The 22,072-nt window shown below is 35.7% G+C and overlaps 1 protein-coding gene across 3 annotated transcripts in view; it reads right to left on the bottom strand.

Annotated features, from left to right (window-relative positions):
* Positions 1–22,072, bottom strand: part of PSME4 (proteasome activator subunit 4) — a 108,768-nt gene that overhangs the window by 47,528 nt on the left and 39,168 nt on the right. For all 3 annotated transcript variants that reach the window (XM_028103805.2, XM_028103806.2, XM_088026538.1), the window contains 17 exons: positions 21,267–21,311; positions 19,151–19,300; positions 17,952–18,015; positions 17,365–17,439; positions 15,158–15,280; positions 13,272–13,364; positions 12,448–12,713; positions 9,162–9,348; positions 8,316–8,405; positions 7,485–7,549; positions 7,061–7,211; positions 5,145–5,243; positions 4,855–4,924; positions 3,928–3,995; positions 2,592–2,807; positions 1,820–1,977; positions 742–837 (listed from right to left, as the gene is read on the bottom strand). In XM_028103805.2, the coding sequence (XP_027959606.1) occupies positions 742–837; positions 1,820–1,977; positions 2,592–2,807; positions 3,928–3,995; positions 4,855–4,924; positions 5,145–5,243; positions 7,061–7,211; positions 7,485–7,549; positions 8,316–8,405; positions 9,162–9,348; positions 12,448–12,713; positions 13,272–13,364; positions 15,158–15,280; positions 17,365–17,439; positions 17,952–18,015; positions 19,151–19,300; positions 21,267–21,311 (2,016 nt within the window). The remainder of the gene's footprint in view (positions 1–741; positions 838–1,819; positions 1,978–2,591; positions 2,808–3,927; positions 3,996–4,854; positions 4,925–5,144; positions 5,244–7,060; positions 7,212–7,484; positions 7,550–8,315; positions 8,406–9,161; positions 9,349–12,447; positions 12,714–13,271; positions 13,365–15,157; positions 15,281–17,364; positions 17,440–17,951; positions 18,016–19,150; positions 19,301–21,266; positions 21,312–22,072) is intronic.

The following is a 22,072-nucleotide window of genomic DNA, read 5'->3' as shown; positions in this document are numbered from 1 at the left end:
TTTTTCTTGCAAATCAACAAATAATTCTTTGTGTTTTTTGAGGGGGCAGGTGTTACTTACTCGTTTTTATGTGATTTTCATGAACTTGCTCAGCAATGAGATGTTGAAGTTGAGAGAAAATGATCTAAGGCAGTATACTGAACTAGGCCTGAAACTAGCATCTCACTACTAAATAACTGAGCCCACGTTACATATTGCTGATTTCATTTAAGCTCAATTTTTTTCAACTTAAATGACTGCACTAACAATGGACTAAATCAAGGCATTCATTCAAAATTGTAATAGTCTGAAAAGCACTTAAATTCATAAAAGCAACTTAGAACAATTTAAAAGCTCAAAATAACACTCAACAAATTTTTATATTAAAAACACGCAGATTTTTCCTATAAAATCCCTAATGAACACTGATTGCAGACAAAAAAATAATTTTTCTCTTTCTTTTTTTAAAGAAGAGCATTTATCTTAACTCAGAAACTAAAGGATGAACTTAGTATCGATATTTATAAACTGATTAACATTCAGAATTATCCTATCCTGGTACCATATGAAAATCTGATTAAAGCCTTAAAGTTTAGAGACCTAAATTCTGCCTCAGGTATTTTTGGCCTAATAATGACAAAAAGGTTAAAGGGATACAGAAACAACACCAATAATAAAACCAGTGACTCAATGTGACTAAGACTTAAAATACATGCCAAATGGCAAAACAGCAAAATATGTAAAGTAGTTATTTTTACTTACAAGTTAGTAACCGGCTCTCCTTTCAATGGAGGTAGGAGGTTTCCTGAGCCAATTAAACAGTTGTGCACTATAGTCAGACTCTGTAGAACATCATCTCTGGAAAAGATAAAAGGTATTTTCATATTTTAGAACACTCCAAATCCCTGTTAACAAAAGACCTTGGGAAGTCTAGGATGAAGTACAAGAACCTTAAGTGGGGATATACAAAATTAAGGCCAAGAAATGGCAAAATGTCTTCAGTTTACCCACTTAATAGTACAAGGTAATAAACAGGTATTTATACTGGTAATACAGTACAGACCTACTTATGATTAAACAGGCTCTAAATAATCAGAAATATCAGCAACTGATCGCTCTTTGTGAATCAATTCTGAATGTAATCACCTATGTACCCAAAGATCACTACCACTGACAAAAAGGGAAAATAGTATTACAGAAGCTCCTCCAGCATACTCCATCTTTTAAAAATGTACTAGCTAAACATTTACTCCAAAAAGCAGTTCAGATATCATCAGTCGTACTTCTTTCCTCCTCCAAACCATTCCTACTGAATTTGCTTTTAAAATTTCCTGGTATTTCACACAGTAATTTTCTTACTATTATTTTAGAAACTTCCAAAGATTCAAACTGTAGAAGTCTAATGATCTTATTAAATAACTATTTTTTGTTAAAGCCTCTTAGGAAAGAAAAAAAAAAAATCACAGAAATATTTCACTAAGTAACATTAACATCAATAATATGAATTACAAAAATAAATTAACCCCCCCCAAAAATCTAACCTGAATCTAGAAAAACAGGCATTTCCATACACTTCCCAAAAGATGCACAAGTGAAACTGCTAAGAAAAAGTCACAAAAAGCAAACTAGAAAAAAATGAGTTTTTCTGTTTAAAAGGTTTAAGTATTATGATAAAATTTGTTACACACTATGTTAAATGGTTTTTTAATTATATGTACGGCAGATATAAACACACACTGAAAATGAATACATCAGATACGCCAGAGAAAGGGAAAGACACAAAAAGATTTTTCTCAGTCTGCAACCACACAACACTAAGTGTTTATGAAAGAAAACGAACCTAGACATTTCAAGTTCTCCATCACCACAGTGCTGGAGTTTAACGAGCTCAGGCTGAAGAAAAGAGTCCAACAGATAGAAGGCAAAAGCCACTTCTTCTGAAGAAGGAACATGCCACTGGATGCCCAGGTTCCACAAGTCTCCTGGCTTACCCCAGTCCTAGAAAAGAATAACATTTGTTCAGCAAGCTGAGAAATTGGGGGGCGGGGGTGGGCAGAGAAAGATGTATATGTAGCTTAAAAGGTCTTCCAGGAAGGGGCACCTGGGTGGCTCAGTTGGTTGTGCTCTCAGGGTTGTGAGATCCAGCCCCATGTCCAGCTCACACTGGGCATAGAGCCAGCTTAAGATTCTCTCTCTGCCCCTCTCCACCCTTTCTCCCTTTTTCTCTAAAAAACAGGCATAAAAACTCATTACCCCTTCATTATCACTCCAGAAAAACGTCTCCCTGAAGAGCCACTTAAATATGAGTTTACTGTAAGAGTAACAGTAAGCTTATAAAGCTACTGAGTTCTCCAATAAAATCATATGGAATATACAAGTTACATATAGCATACCAACCCACTTCACAGTCAAACAGAAAAGAAAAAAACTAGGCTGTTCTGCGCCATGTTACATTTCCCAAGTTTAAAACATTCCAATAATTTTAATAATCTACTTTAAAAATAAAGAAGTGACACCTTCATACACAACACACACACCCAAAAACCCCACTCTGGATCCTTAGAAAAATAACCCAATATGTACTTGAATTCTTAATTACTGAAAATGCTTGCCTTGATAGGAAAGTATTCGGAAGGAGGCTTGTCAAAGCCACCCGGCACACTGCAGTACTCTGTCGGGTAGATAAGTGTAGTAGAACGGAGGAGGTGATGCAAAAGGTTACAAGACAGAGTGTAACCCTGCTTACAGGTTAGATGGAGGGTTCTTTGGAGAATCTTTACAAGCTGCTCCCTATAAAGAAGCAACTTCTTCCCATCCACTCGAGTAATCTAAAAGAGGAATTAAACAGTTGAAGATATTTTGGTGATTAAGATTACGAATCAATAATTACTGCAACGAACAATGTTTAGCTACTAAAGTAGCCTAAAATAATTAACAGTGTTTCTTAAAATGACTTTAATTCATTTTAGAATTGTCATTTTAAGTATATTCTTACAATTCTTTTTTAAGATCAAAACAAATTCTCTGAATTCAGGCCCTTATATGCCACAGTACCATCCTTTTCAAAGAATCTATCTCCTGAAAGAGATAAAACTTAATTGGAGCTCTCTGTTTGTTGGTGAACCAACCCATAAAGGAAAATGACTTTTAACTGATAGCCAAATTTATGGAGAGAGAGAGAGAAAATGGAGAGGGGAAAAAAAAAGGAATTGCCAAATCTGATAAAATTTTCAATTAATGAGTTACTAATATCAGAATTAATCAGTAAAAATTACAGCACTGCACATGAAGCCATCAACAATTATCACACCCCCGTGATGACAAGCAAATGCCATTATCTGACTTTTTGTAGCTATGTAAAGAAAATCTAAAACTCAGGACTTTTCAGTATCAGGGCACCTGGCTGGCTCAGTCAGTAGAGCATGCAACTCTTAATTCTGGGGTCATGAGTTCAAACCCCACACTGGGTGGAGAGATTACTTAAATAAATCAATCTTTGGGGCACCTGGGTGGCTCAGTTGGTTAAACATCCAAACTCTTGATCTCAGCTCAGGGATCTTGATCTCAGGGCTGTGAGTTCAAGCCCTGTGCACTGGGCTCCACGCTGGGCATGGAGCCTACTTAAAAAAAAACAAAAAAACAAAAAACAAACAAACTGTGGCGCCTGGGTGGCTCAGTCAATTAAGCATCTACCTTCAGCTCAGGTCCTGATCCCAGGGTCTTGGGAGTGACCATGTTGGGCTCCCTGCTTCTCCCTCTCCGTCTGCCTCTGCCCCTCCCTCTGCTTGTGCTCTCTTATGCTCTCTAATAATAAACAAAATCTTAAAAAAAAAAACAAAAACAAAAACCAGACTTTTCATATTTTTTAAAGTCAATTAAAAAAAATAAATTCTAAAACCAAGTCATCATTTTCACAGTAATATTTCTTTAATAAAAGATTTACAGTACCTCAGACAAAAGTTGAAGATTCCACAGCAACTCCTTATCTAGCTCTTCTTCATTTAATACATCATCATCTAAAAATGGCAAAACAGTATCAGGGAAAAAGAACTATGCATCCAACTAAATGCATCTTTTTTTTATTAACATAAAATATATGTTTCAGGGGTACAGGTCTGTGATTCATCAGTCTTACACAATTCACAGCACTCACCATAGCACATACCACCCTCCCCAGTGTCCATCACCCAGCCCCCCATCCCTCTACCTCTCTCCCCTCCAGCAACCCTTAGTTTGTTTCCTGAGATTAAGAGTCTCTTATGGTTTGTCTCCCTCTCTGGTTTTGTCTTGTTTCATTTTTCCCTCCCTTCCCCTATGATCCTCTGTCTTGTTTCTCAAATTCCACATTATCAGTGAGATCATATGATACATGTTTTTCTCTGATTGACTTATCTCCCTTAGCATAATACCCTCTAGTTCCACCCACATCGTTGCAAATGGCAAGATTTCTTTTTTTTTTTTTGGTGGCTAAATGCATCATTTTTTAACATTTGTCTTCAGTATCTCTAACTGCTGAGAAAAGTCTCATTCCTTTTTCATGAAGCTAAACTTGCTCCAGAGGAGGTGAAAATTCAATTTTCAAGAACATAAACACATCAAATCAGGACGCCTGCTCCTCCACATCTCACAAATGGACTGATATGTTTTTATGGCAAACTCTACATGGTTCTTGCATATATGAAAATACTAACTTAATAAAGAAAAATTTCTAAGCTGTCACCTGGATGATACCTTAATTCGAGCAATCCCTGCCCCAAACTACAAAATTAAAATATTGCATAGTTTGTAGAATCTTTTCACCAACAGAGTTCTAGAAACAAACAAAAAATTTATTACCTAAAATTAAAAATACAGAATAACAACCTTATGACTTACTCATTGTAAGCTGAGTTATAACATTGCAGCAGTGGGGAACAAATAACTTCAAAGACTCCTCTGGGCAGCACTGAAAACATATTTGTATACATAAATTTTTTGGAAGGCCATGAATACTCAACAGTCACAAAGTATACCCTGACACTATTTTCAGAGGCAAATAAGGGTTGTAAACTGCTACCGAAAGAACGATGTATTTTAAGTATAACAAGCATGTATAAAAGAATTAACCATATAAACCTGTTGGTTACTGACTCATTAATTCATCAGTCTGAAAACCCTAAACTCACCTTTACAGCAGCTCGGCACATGTCTGCCACCATGCGGCCTGCTACTCTTGTTTCAAATATATGCGAAATAGAAAAATTAAAAACCTTCTGAAGGGCCACCTGTTAAGACATGTAAGAAGTGAAAAGGTCTTATCAGCATTTTTAAGAAACTTAAACATCTTATGAAACATAAAAGAAAATGAGAGTCGGACTAAAACTAAAAATAACCAAGTAGGAAATTTTTAACCATCTGAATTTTATAAAGATTTGCTTATTAATGTTACATCAAGATCTATGAACAATCTTTTGCACAAGACCCTAATGTGCATTTTAGGCAAAAGATTTTATTTGCTTCAGAAAAATTAAACACAAAACTACAGCTGCTGGAAGTAAATGCAAATTATCTTGTTGCCTAATCCAATGTAACAAAGGGAAGGTTTTGGATTATCTAACATTTAGACTTTGTCATCTTGACAACTACAAACTAGAAACCTTTATCTCTACTCTAAAAGACCTGGAGCAGTCTAATTTTACAATCGTGTCACGGAATTTCAACTTAATTGCTAAATGAAAGAAAGAGCTCTAGACGTTTATAATTTTCAGGATTGTTAATCCACGACTCCTTTCAAAAGATTTTGGCTCAATGAGATTATTTATGTTCATTTCTTTATACTAACATAATCTCAGAAAATATTTCATGCAGCTGTAAAGCAGTTTAGCTTTTAATGAGGATAAACATATTGAACAGTCATAATCTCAGATGAAGGGAGAAGAAACAAAAATGGAAGTAAAGTCTGGTCTTAAAGACCACACTGCACATAACAGGGGTCAACCAATACTGAGTAAGGGAATGTTCACAGAATGTCTTATGAGGACACACCAATTCCCATTCATTATAGCTTGCCAGATTTTTATATTTAGGATTTAATTTCTATTATGTGATGGCATAAACAAATTCCAAAACTTTTCTCCCAAACAGTAGTTAATTGATTAAAACAATACAGTCGATTCTTATTGTATGTAGTATATTCTCTAAAGTTGCTGCAAGCACTGAATTAGCAAATACCGAATCACTCTTCCTCAGGGCAATACAGGATTAAGTTAATACAAGTCTCTGCTTACGTTTTCATCAACTGATAAAATTTTGATTTTGTTTTATGTGTATTTAATATATATTGTTGATTCATTAACACTGAAGTCAGCCAACAGCACTGTAACTCATGTCTGAATAAAGCTTATCTAAAACATATTTTCTGGGAGGCACATCTAAATTCTCTTATGCTTACAACACTAGACAGTACTGCGGCACTACTCTTGTAGGCCATTTTAAACAGCAAAATCCCCAACAAAAAGCATACAATGTGGAAAACCGGGCACTAAATAGATTCAAAAGTGTGTTTACATCAGAGCTGAAACAAGAAGGCAGAGTGTGTCACCTTATTCAACCTCAGCCAGGAACTCACATTTTTTGCCACATTTACACGTCTGCATGAGAGCACCATGAGTACTGATTTGGGGATTACACATACATTTTAGTAAGCAGATGAATTTGCAAATATGAAATTTGCGAATATAATGATTCCACAGTTTATCTTTCTCGAAGTTTAGTATGAGAGAAAGGCTAAATGGCATAATACCTAAAGTAACTTCAATTCTTATTTTTTATTTTTTTTAAAGATTTTATTTATTTATTTGACAGAGACACAGCGAAAGAGGGAACACAAGCAGGACAAGTGGGAGAGGGAGAAGCAGGCTTCCCGCCGAGCAGGGAGCCCGATGCGGGGCTCGATCCCAGGACCCTTGGATCATGACCTGAGTGGAAGGCAGACGCTTAACGACTGAGCCACCCAGGTGCCCCGTAATTTCAATTTTTTAAAACACACACAAAAAAACCTACAAGACTAGGGTTTAATTTTTTGCAGCAATGCGACTCTTACCATAAATATTTCTTTGGAACATTGTGTGAGGATTGTACTAAATGTAGAAGACAGACCTAATTCGACCAAACTCTCCAAGTGAGTCATTTTCTCAGTTTCCGTCTCTTCTCTTGTTTGCTCCAATGTGCTACTTTCTATAAGTCCAAAACATCTAAACAATCCAAAGAAAGTATAAGTTTAGCAACTAAAAACTAGTTTCATGTTTTCGATGATGATTATGTAAGTCTCCACTGTCATGCCTATTCAAATGAGAGCTATTCCATTTGGGCATGGCTCACTATCAATTGTCTTTTTGTAACTTCAGGTGCTCAGTCCCGGGACACCACTGGCTATGTACAGGTTGCAACACAGAGACTGAAGTTGCTGGGACAGGACAGTCATCTCTGAATGTCTAATAAAGAGCGGGTCTGGGGTACATACTCACCTGTCCATAAATTGTAAGACGAAATCCTCAAATTCAGCTGTGGCTGAACAAAGTTCTCGTTCCACCTATAACATTTCAATGTGGAGAAAAATTAAAAATAGTCCTTGAATTTTTCTCGGAACTATTAAAACTCAATTACGGCCTATACAATAGATTTAACACTGTACTATTATACTGAGTATAGTGAGAAATAGTACCACAACCGTGTGTCAATTTAGAGTAACTCAACCTACTACTTTCCAGGAACCAAAGTAAGAAGTATTTAACATATTTATAAGGGCCCCAAAGAGAAGTCAAACAGCCATCTTTATCAGCTACAGTTTTCAAGCTTCTGGTATATGTATACAGGATTCTCTCCTACTACTTGAACATCCAAATGACAAAAGTCAAGTAGAAACATGTTTACAATAAAGAAAATAGTTCTAAAAGAACCAGTCAGTAATGAAGAAAATGTTTGTTCATTAGATGTCAATCACCTCAACAAATTTATTCCTAAGCTCAAAAAACCAGAAAATTCAAAACCAAACCAAACCAACAAACAAAAACAACCCCACCACTATCTCCACTTAACAAAAAATTAAAAGTGACAAAAAACTGAAATATACCTCTAGATATCAGTTGTTTACAAAAATAGCCTATTTTTGACCTATGTCATCTGGCGGGTGCTCTGCCAGACTATCTTACCAATGACCTGGTCCTCCATTTATATCATTTTAGTCACAAAATAGTAATTTTAAACTACTAGTATTTAAACTATCAAATATTACTATGCATTTACAATAAGTTATAACTCAGTTAACCAATCCTTTTACAAGCAGAAAGCATTCTTACTTCTGTGAGGTCATTTCTTTCTTGCAGTACAGATGAACAATCTACTAAAGGCACCAGAGTGGAAAATGTTGCTATAAACTGGAATGTGATCTGTGGGAAGATGCAAAAAATTTAACATTAATTATGTAACTATAGTTCAAAAATACAAGTATACCATAAGCTACAATAAAGTACCCAAATAAATTATTTTGAGGGAAATCCCACAGTAATTGTGGACATTTTTTACTTAGAATTGAACATTTTAAGGTTCCTGACAATTAAGCAGCTGTTACTTTAGTAATGAAATCATACTAAATTATTTTCATAGTTATTAGGTTTAAGCACAATGTTCTCTAACCTTCTGTCAATGAAAAGTTACTTTGCACCCCTCTGAAGATGCAACATTAACCAAGGATAAACAGATTATGCTGAAAAGTGAGCTCGGGCAAGAGGGAAGATGAGCAACGCTTTAAGTCAGGAGATGTGTGTATAAAATGGGACTTGGCATTTTGCACCCAGCAGCTTTTATCATGCCCCCTGTCACCAGTGTAGACAGAGGGAAGTACAAATGATCAGATGCTAAGATTTTTAATGTCTTTGCTCAGGAAAATAGTAAATATATAATGAGCTTCAAAATATCTTATGATCATTAAACGTATCCAGGTTATGGCAAATTACTTACAACGGATGACATATAGATCAACTAACCATCCAAAGATCTAAACTTGGGCATCTAGGATATAACCCTTTACCATTAACAAATTTTACATTGAACTATGTTCTAAAGAGTATTTGAACAAAACTTAAAAGGATGTCTATTCACACAATTAGAACTCAGACACAAAACAGAATAATAAATATGCTTACCATGCATTTACTAAAGTCATTTGGATCCACCCCAGGCAATGCTCTCATCAACAGAGGTAGCATGTGTGTTGGACCTTCAGGAAACCATCTACCACCTGATACCAAACTTCGGGCTACTCCAATTACACAACTTAAAGTAGCTGTGAGCTGGTGAGGTTCTGTTAAAGTCTCTAGTGCAGGATACGTTCTACAGTTTGAAAACAGGAAAAAATAAACAAACAAAAAAAACAGTTCCATCACAGGTAAACATGCACAATACATTAAATCTACCAAATGCATAAATTGCCTGTTGGCCTTAAGGCTGGTAGCTAGCAGAATATTTTGAGTGAATATCTGCTTTCAAAGTTAACAGAATCACACACACAAAGGAAAGGCACGTTTCCCTTACCCCCTGCCACCTCACCACCTTTCTCCATGCAAATTCCATCATGAAAAAGAACATGAAACTGGCAGATTTTGCATTATTTCAGCCATATGAATCCACTTCCACATTCCAGTATGACTGACTCTAATCTAATGGTCAGCGATTATTAGAACTCAGGAATAACAAGTGACAACTATCCTATTCCTCCCCCCCCTTTTCCAAAGATTTTATTTATTTATTTGACAGAGAGAGACACAGCGAGAGAGAGAACACAAGCAGGGGGAGTGGGAGAGGGAGAAGCAGGCTTCCCGCAGAGCAGGGAGCCCGATGCGGGGCTCGATCCCAGGACCCTGGGATCATGACCTGAGCCGAAGGAGACGCTTAACGACTGAGCCACCCAGGCGCCCCCTATTTTTCCCTTTTATTGAAAAAACAATCTTTACTAAAATGCTGAAATTTCTCCTACTTTACACTTTTTTTTTTAAAAAACTGGTATTTTAAAATTGGACATCAGCTCTAGAAACATATGAGAAGATTCCTGAAAATAGAGTGAATAAACTAGGGAGAATAATACAAATACAATCTTTGATCAGCAAGTGAAAGACAAGCCAAAAACATTCACACAGGGGCGCCTGGGTGGCTCAGTCGTTAAGTGTCTGCCTTCGCCTCAGGTCATGATCCCAGGGTCCTGGGATCGAGCCCCACATCGGGCTCTCTGCTCAGCGGGAAGCCTGCTTCTCCCTCTCCCACATCCCCCTGCTTGTGTTCCCTCTCTGTCTCTCTGTCAAAATAAACAAATCAAATCTTAAAAAAAAAAAAAGCATTCACATAGCAATTTCATTTTTAAGAATCTATCCTATGGGGAAAAAATCTAAAATGCAGTCATTTTAAATTTCTCTTATGCAGAAAAAAATAAGGGAAATTTCATTATAAGTAGGAAAAAAAGAGCATTTATAATCAGAATAAAAAAACAACCAAGCCTATGCTTTAAAAGGTGAAGAAAGCAAACCAGCTCTTTAACAGAGGCTGTCCTTAGGAGATACAAAACCCAGGACCCAAAATTTATTATCTACATTTTTACTTTCTCAAGGACTTCTGTTTTTTGTTTTTTTTTTTAAGAGGAGAGAGAGAGCGAGCACATGCGCACAGGGAAAGGGCAGAAGGGGAGGCAAGGAGGGGGCAGGAGAAGGGAGAGAAAGAGAGAGAGAGAGAGAGAGAGAATATTAAGCAGGCTCCCCACCAAGCATGAAGCCCAAGGTAGGGCTTGATCTCACAACCCTGAGATCATGACCTGAGTCAGACTCTTAACTGACTAAGCCACCCTGGTGCCCCAAAGGACTTTTGCTTTTATAAAAGAAAAAAAACCTTCAAAATATTTCTCTTAGCTAAGCATGTATCACTCAAAATGCTATTAAATTTGTCCAGAAATTGAAAACTCAAGAAAATATGATGGGTAATTTTACTTGTATTTATTTTTTAAATTTAACTTTATTTAAATTCAATTAATTAACATAAAATGTATTATCAGTTTCAGAGACAGAGTTCAGTGATTCATCATTTAGTTGTATCTGTAAACTTTGTTCTTTCTACTAAAAATGTATCTCACTAGTCATAATTCATCAGCTAGAAAACATTTAAATAAGGCAAAACAAAGGGAAAGCCAAGAAATACCAAAACACTCCAATCTTCAAAATTTTAACTATGCAAGAAGCTGAAGTCCCTCCTTAGAGGCAAGTCTCTCCTCAACAGGAAACATCAAGGGACCTGCCACTGAACTGTTAGCTTCTGCTACCACACAGAGGCCAAAGAGCAAAGAACACTGGAGGTTCCAGTAGAAACTGCCTAACTTCCTCATTTCATTTCCTAATAAAGTTATCTGTGCTAGAAGTTTCCATGCCCACAAAGTGCACACAGAAAGGGATAGGTTTGGAAAATGAGGTACAACTTAACTTCAATACTTATGGCAATGAGGACAGAGCAAGATACTGTAAGCAACTCAAATTTATAAATAATGGAGCCCCATTTTGGTCAAGATCTTTAACAGGATATCCATCTCCAAGCAAATGTGCCTAATTATCCTATTTCAATTTTAAGTCAAAAAATAGGCAGTCACTTGCATTCTGTTACTAAGATCTTGGACAAATCTGTTTTATGGAACTCAAACTATTAGACCCTTCTGGGCCCTAAAAACTAACATTCTTCTTCTATTTTTCAGTATGACATTGAGAGAAATCATAAAGCTCAACTTCAGGCAGCAGAGGAATTAACAGAAAGCTTAAGTAATATTATATAAGCACAGAAGGCCTATATTGTGACAGTAACTAGGGAAAGAGAAAACTATTTTTGTTACTATTTCAACATATGAAACAAAATGAATCAATAAAATCTATACTGTGGAAATACACATATGATTATACACATATTAAAATAATAAAGACAGTCAAATTTTCTTCTGTATCACTGATTCTAAGAAATAAAAGAAATCCAAAATCACTTCTCAGGATTTGGTGACACACTTTGATGTAAAAGCAGCTTAATTAATTATTGTAAGATCTTATTTTTAAGTAATCTCTACACCCTACAGGGGGCTCAAACTCACAACCCCGAGATCAAGAGTCACATGCTCCACCAACTGAGCCCACCAGGCGCCCCTTAACTTATGAGCAAAAATGTGCCAATAATCCAAAAATATTTTATCCATTTCGTGTCAATTTTCTTTTCTCTCCAGTAAACCTTTATCAAGTTACCAATTGTTAGGTTAAAATGCCTTGCTTCTCCTTTAGGAACAGGAATAAGCACGGAGAAAGCAAAACAGAAGCCACAAAAGAAAACCAAGCAGAACAGAAGAGTAGAGGGAAGAGATAATCAGAACAGCTGTAGCCACAGCTGAGGCTTCAACCGAACATGAAAAGCTCCACTTACCTTTCAAGTACAGGGGGTATTACTAACTCAGGTCTCATGAGTGCAAGATTCTGCAGAGCCTGGGCTGCTTCTAAACTACCAGTTTTGCTAAACATAGCCAAGAGGACAGGTTGAATAATGCATCGTACAAAGTCTGTAACATCTTGATCAGTAAGCTTATGGCTTTCAGGCACAGGAGTTAACCAAGAAGGCTTCTTGTATCTTTCACGATGCAATCTTCTAACAACACTGTTTGGCAACCGCTGAAGTAGTTTCATTAATTTGTTCTGGGGACACAGAAGCAAAAAATCCAAGGTAGGTTCTATCTCCTACACAGATATTTATGGTTCCTTTCTACCCTCCAAATAAAGATTCTTAAAATAATAGCTCTTACAATCTATTACGAAGACCTGCACGGCATACTAGATAGAATAAAACGCCATTATCAATTAAATTACTGATAGTGTGTTTCAAATGTCAGTTTTAATTTCTAGCACCAGATGAATCTTCCATTACATGAAAAACCATTTTAGCCAGGCAATGTAGAAATCCCCCCATAAAAAACCCAAGGAATAAAAACCACAACTGACACTCCTTTCTGTTGCCAGAATGTGACATTTTGTTACCAGTTATTGGACCAGTATTATCTTCATTTATTTTTATGTTCTATGAACACAGGAACTTAAGTTGAACTTAATCACCTACATATAGCCAAATTTATATGAAGAACAGAAAATGTATTATAGGTTTTATACAACAGGCAATGTATAACCATTTTTTAAAGATATGTGTGACCATATCTTTAAAAACTTCCAAACCCTAAAATGAAAAATGAACATACTCACCAGCCAGCGCCCATTATTTGAGGGATGGTAAAAAGATGTGATGCTGTTAAACAAACCAGCCAAATGTTTTTGCACTAGTTTACTTGGTCCACCCTATTCAAATAAAAAACCAAAAATATCAGTACCCACTGTACACTGGAAAATTGAAGGAATCAATAGGCCCAAGCCTATATATACCTCTCTAACGTGGTACACATCCATTTTGCTGACAAAAACCAATTCTACCCCTACATAAGAGTCAAAAAGAAATTCCCCAGTGAACTTCCTACAATCTTCCATTTAAAACACTCTACAAAAAATAAGGGAAACTTACTGAAACCAAATTAGATAACTGAAAAGAGATCTTTCAATTTAGGGTATCAGCATATTTTACTCTTTTGCAGTGAAATAACTTTTGTCACTAAGACTGTTTTAAAATAACCAAGAGTGATAACATCAGGCATAAAAAGCATTCCTAAAAGGATTCAAGAAGTGAATTTCTTATTGCAGGAAATGAAGAAGTGAGATGTACATAAATACATTCAAATATTTTATTTTTACTCCCAAATGTTTCAAATGATTAAACCTGCTATATTTGACCACACTTTGACTCAAAAGAAAAATATTTTTTTCTTAATCTATTACCAAAACAAATACACCAAACAACAATACAACCTGGGGGGCGGAAATGAAAAAATTTAGCATTCATCTTATCAAGTTCAACAACCCTGAAGATAAAGAACTACAATTTGGTTTTAAAACCTTCCATCTCTCAGGATGATCTTCTAAGAAAATAGACATAAGGTAGACTGTTGAGTTACATAAGAACATGTCTTCATGCTGAAATGAAATCCATGTACATGTTCCCAATTGAGAACAGGTCAACTACTAAAGAGATCATAATTCCATAGCAAAAAACCAACAAAAATGTCAATGTTTTATCACAGTAATTAGCATTTTTATTTATTATATTCATTATTCACATTTAACACAAAATAAAACTGTCAATGGGAAAAACTGTGTGAGAAAGAACAGCAACATTAACTAAAATAACCTGATACTAATCACGATATAATTCTGTGGCTTCTAAAAAATGAATTCCAACTCATTGCTTATGTAAGATAGTAAACATCCAAATGTTTTTGCTCTTATGGAGTATTAGAAAGAAAATGTGATTTTCTGTGCTTAATAACGAAATAGCAAAAACAGGGGGAGAATGAATTATTCTTTAAAATCTAAAAATAAAATTTAAGAGTTAAACTTCTCACAACCATCCTGCATTTTCCACAGAAACATCCAGCCAAACAACATAACCTGGGAGAAAATATCAAACACAGAATAATAATTTAAAAAAGAGACAGCAGTAGAAGCAATATAAATGACAATCTAGAAAATTATAGTATAAAATTCTTATATTATTTGCAAGTTGACAATGAAATCCAAAGCATGTGGATATATTTTTACTTTCCTTCCGGGATGTCAGTTAAGTAATCCTCCATACTTCTTCCTTCATTAAGATTACTTCATTTGTTTAGTAAGCTTTGTGTTCAGTGTAATCTTCGACACTGAATGCATTCATACTGGGCATATGCAAAACCCTGAGTTCTAATTCCACATTTACCATTATCAATTTGACCTTTCATTTGTGAGTCTGGTTCTTGACCTATTAAGACTGTTAGACATTCTGAATCTCTCAAAACTCTAAACTTTGACTCCATTATTAAGAACTACTGGTTAGAGAAATGGTTGTTTTTCTACAAACAACCTGATCTGATAAACATTAGCTTACTACATCAGAAAATATCCAAGAATCAAATGACCAACTAAGATACTAATATAGCCTAATGTGATTATACAGAATTTTTGTATGGTTAACACAAAATTTAGATAACTAATGTGTTACAAACCATCATAGCGGTGATCCATATCACAGCATGTCCTATATCATAAGCATTTGTTAAAAATCTTGGGACTAACACTTGACTGCTTCCCACTGGGAGGTTCAAGCTTCTCAGAATTCTCGTAAATATCTTTAAAAAGAAAAAAAGAATTAAGAATAAATATTTTTAAGTATCAAGTAACTTTTTAAATAACTGAAGTGTTATTTATATTATTGTTATTGGATATACTCACTGGATCAGGTTTTAAGCAAAATTACATACTATTTGGTAGCTTTATACACTGCTTTATTCCATAAAAATTACATAGAAATACTTTTTAAAAATTTTTATTTTTATTTGTTTTATTTTATTAAGATTTCATTTATTTATCTGAGACAGAGAGAGCATGCACGCTCATGAGAGAGAGCAAAAGGAGCGGTGGCAGAGGGAGAAGCAGGCTCCCCGCTGAGCAGGGAGCCCGATGCGGGACTCAATCCCAGGACCCTGGGATCATGACCTGAGCCAAAGGCAGATGCCCAATCGACTGAGCCACCCAGGAGCCCTTATTTCATTTTTTAAAAGTTTATTTATTTAAGTAATATCTACACCAAACATGGGGCTCGAACTCACGACCCTGATGTCACAAAGGGGTGGATAAGAAGCAGTTGTATCCATGTACCCATAAACAAATGAGATAGTTTAAACATAAAAAGGCAAAATGTAGGTAAGTACAGTTAAACATGAAATATTTTGACTCCTATCTCTCTAAATGCATATGAAATTATTTTTCCTACGCTCTCATTCCATGCCAAGAATATACAAAATGCAAATACCTATCTTCTAGTGGATTACTTTCCCTTTCAAAATTCTATCACTGATTTTTCCCCCGGGAATTTGCATTTTCATCTCTCATTTAATAATTGCATTTTAGGGGTGCCTGAGTGGCTCAGATGGTTAAGCGTCTGCCTTCAGCTCAGGGCATGATCTCAGGGTCCTGGGATCGGGCTCCATTATCAGGCTCCTGGCTCGGCAAGGAGTCTGCTTTTTCCTCTCCCTCTGCCTCTCTCCCCGTCTGTCAAATGAATAAATAAAAAAAATTTTTAAATTGCATTTTATTTTTTAAAATTTATCTTTAAAAGATTTTACTTATTTATTAGAGAGGGAGAGACAGTGAGAGAGCAAGAGCGCACAGGCAAGGTGAGCAGCAGGCAGAGGGAGATGGAGAAGCAGGCTCCCCCCTGAGCAGGGAGCCCACCATAGGGATTCAATCCCAGGGCCCTGGGATCATGACCTGAGCCAAAGGCAGATGCTAAACTGACTGAGCCACCCAGGCACCCCTAATAATTTATTTTTTATTTATTTTAAAAGATTGTATTTATTTATTTGACACACAGAGAGAGAGAGAGGGAATATGAGCAGGGGAGAGAGGGAGAGAACACAAGTAGGCAGAGGAGCAGCAGAGGGAGAGGGAGAAGCAGGCTCTCCACTGAGCAGGGATCCCGATGCGGAACTCGATCCCAGGACCCTGGGATTAAGACCTGAGCCGAAGGCAGCCACTGAACCAACTGAGCCACCCAGGTACCCCTAAACATTTTAATATAATTAAATTTATATTTAAAATCTGTCATTAGTAACAGGGACCCCAACAATGGGAGAAAATCCCTTTTCCTCCTTCATTTCTAGCAGACAGTGCAAGCAAAGGTAAACAGAGTATTTGTCTGCCGCTGTTCCCCAGCCCTGCTCTGTCAGCGTGTGCATCAGAATCACCTGGATGCCCCATGCCACCCCTCCTGAGCCCACTGCAGGTGAAAAAATATGGAAGATGCAATGTTAAGAATACTGCACCTAGAGACACTCTAGCTTTATTTACTCTAGGAATATGCAATCTAAAAAGTAGAGAACACTCTAGAATAGCAATCAAATACAATACCCAAAATTTGTTGGAAGGTATGAATGTAAGATACCCTGAATAATATACTTAGTACTTTCTAAATTACTCACTCTGAAACTTCTATTTCATGTCCTACATAGGCAAGACAAAAATCACACATTTATGATTACCTTGGTATGATCCAATTAGTTTTTGAAAATAAATGATCTATCCTGGTAAGTTGTATGTTTTTACTAGTGGTCAAGAAATATTTTAGGAATTAGCATACAAAACACACACACTAGAGACATAAAAAGTGCTATCAGTGCTACTGTATGTTGTATGCTCAAAAGTTCTTAATTACCTTTGGTACATATGGATCCCAGTCTATGTACCCTATATTATCTGTAGCCAATCGAGCAAAGAGATTTACTAGTTGCTGAAAGTAAACAAAAACAGAAAGACAAGTAAATACACTTGTTATTAAGTGTCACAGTCACACCCCCTATCCATTTCTGGTTCTCAGCTGTCATCATTAGCACAACTTAATACATGGTTTATGATTCATTTTTTTTAAATCTCCAAATTTAAGTTCTGATTCTTGTCACCCATTTAAAATCAAATGCAATTGAAATGCTTATTAAAAGGGAAATGACAAAAGCATCATCCACAATGCAAAGAGAAGAAATTTTAATCTAACAAGCACATAGAAAACATCTACTATGTGTCTAACAACATGCTAGTGAAGGTCCAATAAGAAACAACAGTCTTACATTTCATAATACATGCATATGCTTCTAGATATTGATAAAACCAAAAGAAGTGTCTATTTCTGTTAGAAACAGCAAACAAAATCTAAAAAAAACAATTACAACATTGCTAATAGCCAATTCTAAGGAACTGACGTTATTTATCAAATGATAGCAAAGAAGGAAAAAATAGGATACTCACCCCCTCCCACTGTGGGAGATTTTGCACTGAAACCCAAAGGCCAATTAATTCATCAAACCAAAGTCTGAAGAAGAAAAATGTTGTTATGAATAGCAAGTGATTTATAAAAAGTGGTTCAAAGCCAGGTATCCTTTGTATTTTTTAATCTATTTATTCTTACTGATAACTACACAACCTAGAAAAAATAATATTGAATGTTACAAACTTAATGGAACAAATGACTAGTTCTGTCTGAATATTCCCCTCGCAATATATTTATGCTAAAGAGTCATCTCATCAAACCTCTACTTCATTGTTAGGGGCACCTGGGTGGCTCAGCTGGTTAAGCGCCCGATTCTTAGTTTCTGCTCAGGTCATGATCCTGGCACTTTTTCTGTCTTTAAGAAGTCCTACATTCTTTTCTTTCTTTCTTTTTTTTTTTTTTTAAGAGAGAGAGCATGGGGGAGGAGGGGCAGAGGGAGAGAGAATCTAATAAGCAGGCTCCATACCCAGGGTGGAACCCAACATAGGGCTCAATCTCACGACCCTGAGATCATGACCTAAGCAGAAATCAAGAGTCAAGACGCTTAACCAACTGAGCCACCCAGGTTCCCCTAAATATTTTTCATTCTAGGATTTGTTATATAGAGGCATCTAGAAAAAACAGTTCTTAAAAACAGTGCAAAGACTAGAATAAGTAGAGAATAAGAATTATAAAAAAGACCTAAAAAAACTACAAGTGATGAATAAAACCAAGTTTTAGGAAAACACTTTTCCTTTCCCTAAACTCCACACAATTTAACATTTCTTATCACTGCCTATTTACTGATATTTTCTACTTCTTTTTGCATTTTTTATTCTTTCTTTCTTGATTTCTTAAATTAAAGCCCTTATCTTTACTTTTCCTTTTAAGTAATCTCTGCACCCAACATGGGGATCAAACTCACAAGCCCAAGCTAAAGAATCACATGCTCCACCAATTGAGCCAGACTGGCACCCTGTAAAGCCCTCTTATCATATCTGGCTTGACATACAAGCATTAGTCTCTCCTCATTTACAATCTTATGCTTAACTGTTTCAGCCTCCACACACTTCAAGTATAATTAACACAATGGTTGAGTTAGTAAATTTTTGTTTACTTATTATTGCTTTACGAGTTGGCTTATATATCTCCATTTCTTGCTCTATTCTCTAATTTGTCAAGATATGTATATACTTACTTAAAACCTTTATGATGAAGTTCTGGAGGAAGGGAGGTAGGAAGAAATATTTCAAAATAAGTGATGGCCTTTTGCATTGTTACATCAAAAGGGCACATTAAAGGCCGCCATTCTTCTAGCATCTCAGCTGTGGCATCTGCTGGAAAGTATCTAATAAAAAAGAAGGTATTCATTTACCTGATCATTGGCTAAAAGGTCTACAACATCAACATCTGACCAACAAAAAAAAGGGGAGGAAGGAAATGGATTTCATAAGGTACAACATACACTACAAATGTCAAGTTACCTTAAACACATTTTTACAACTCTAAAATAAATAACTTGTCACACTTAAAGGTAAATTTTTTTCTCATCTATAGGACTTAGAAAAATGCTATAAAGCTGATAAACTCATAAAATACAAAGTCACTTAAATAACCTACAAATTTATACATGGTTGTTTTATTTTTTTCCCTCCCTGTGTGCTATGTAATAGCAATAGGAAAAAAATCTAGTCACAGAGAATCCAGTCTATATAAGAAGTGGATAATCAGTGAAATGAAAAAGAGAACATTAGCCTAGGCATGTTTGGACCAACCATTTACTCTCGGTGTACCACAGAGGTCTCTTGTATACAAGAGTGGACTAGACTAGATGGTTTTCCTACAGGTGCTAACATTCTTCGAGTCTATGAAATGGGCAGGAGAGCCCCTGGGGTAGAGAATATTCACAAGATGAAAATCTGAAGTGTACATCCACACACAAAATAAAAGTAAATGGAAAAAGAGGATCCATGTATAATTACCAAATACCCATTAAGGGGGTTTAAAATAACAAAGCGTATGAGAAGTTCACATTTGGGCACGGCCAAAAAAGTTAGGAAACCCTTTCAAATACACCTGTAGGATTGGCCTACATGTCACATTATTAATACAATTATATCTTTGTCCATCTGTATTAATTAGAATCACATCTCATTCATTAATGTGAAAAATAAAACTACATTTCTAGTAATACTTCTTGGAGTCCATCAAGCATCAATGTGCCAGGTCATTATGCCACAGGTTAGAGTAAAAAAAAACAAAAAAACACAGAATTTATTCCACCTTTAAAGATCTCATGATCAATTTTTCAGAGTCAACTGTTAGCCTTGGGTGTTCCAGGAATTGCCTAAGAACCTAAAAACCACTAAGTACCCCGGTGATGATCAAGTTTTCGGTGAGGCAACACAGGCCGAGAGGTCCCTGCCTAACTCAAAATGACACTGCTCACTGGGGGCTTATGCCTCAGGTTAAGTCTTAACCCTCAATCTCAAAAGGGAAACTATATCCTAAAAATACATTTGCCCAAGACTAAGAATGTAGTAGGTCAGCAACAAATACCTGATTCATAAAACCATTTATAACTTTAACTCATATTATAAGAATATAATAAAACAGGTATTTCCATTCAAAAGAACTCACTGAATCCATACAGAGCAAGATAAGCAGTCTTAGAACAGCCTAATAATTGTCAAGTCCATAGAATTGGGTTTTTATTTATTTTATTCTATTTTATTTCATTTTATTAAGCTCTACACCCAACATGGGGCTCAAACTCCTAACCTCAAGATCAAGAGTCCATGCTCTACTGACTGAGCTAGCCAGGGGCCTCAAGTCCACAGAACTGGACTTTAATAGATTAAAACTAAATTCAACCCATATTCATCTTTAAACATCAGAATATGGAATATTTCTGTATGTTCTACTGAAAGAGAACATATTTCAAAAAAAAAGTCTGAACACCTTGTTATTACTCACATTTTAATATAATACCTACGATGCTCATTTTGGAAAATATTTTTGATCTGAGTAATGATACTCTAGGAAAATCTTTCAAATAAAGACAATTATACATAAATTATGGCATTCTCACTTTAAAATAGGTAACTGACACCCACACCACTTAAAAATTTCTAAATTTATAAATGAAATCTAAACAAGTCAGTTCAAGAGTTGGAAATGATATATTGTGCCCAGTGACTAACATCACAATGTTAGAAACAATGTATACCTTTAATTTCCTCTTCAAAGCATACTAGGGATGGGGAAAAGCCCACAGAAATAAAAGAGATTTTATAAATTGAGAAGCTACTTACGGTCGGCAGCTTTTCACGAGTGTTTTGAGAACATTTTCTACAGAACTAGGGGGGAAAAAGCCATTTGATAAATTAGGTTTGTGTATTTTGAGAACACACCTAATCCAATTAATAAGTATCTCTAAGAAATGCTCATACATCTAAAAATTATCTGTGTACATGCAATAACTAATCCGTCTCTTTCATACCAACAGAACTAGAAGGATTAACTACCTAAACTCTGTAATCTACTCTTTCCTTTGCTCTGGATTTGCTCATTCTCTGTTGTAATCTAAAGGGAAGAAAACTGGGAAAAGGACAAATCACTTTCAATGTTTACAAAGTAGGCAGCAATGACCACACTTAACAGCACATCAAGTACGCTCAGTGGCTTAAAACTTCAGATACTAATTTTTATTTTTATTAAAGTGCTCCTGCATCGAAACACAACAGCAGAAAAAAATCTGGTGTGCTTCTATCAGCAACTGCCAGAAACTAGTTTTCTGTAACCAATGGTGAGAGTTCTATAACCCTACAAGGTTACTTTACTGCCAGCAACAATTATCAAAAATAGCAACAGCCATCTTTTTGACCAGCTACTTAAAAAGCTAGTTGAGTAACATTAAAAAGCTGTAACTTATTTTCCAACTTTGTAGGTGGTTCAAGTGAATTTAAGAAAACAACATTAAGTATTTGTATGTGGATTTAAATAAATGTCTAAATGAAAAGGCCAATGTGTACTGGTTTAAACATTCATGGTCAGAATGGAATATTTAAATTAATTAGACCATAGTCAAAGAAGTAAAATGCAAATAAAACAAAGGGCA

This window comes from Eumetopias jubatus, unplaced genomic scaffold, assembly GCF_037043125.1.
Source record: "Eumetopias jubatus isolate StellerSeaLion01/CBP00866 unplaced genomic scaffold, mEumJub1_p1.0 scaffold_9, whole genome shotgun sequence".
Classification (NCBI taxonomy): domain Eukaryota; kingdom Metazoa; phylum Chordata; class Mammalia; order Carnivora; family Otariidae; genus Eumetopias; species Eumetopias jubatus.
Note: the sequence above shows the minus strand (reverse complement) of the source record. Positions and strands in the feature narration are given on the sequence as shown.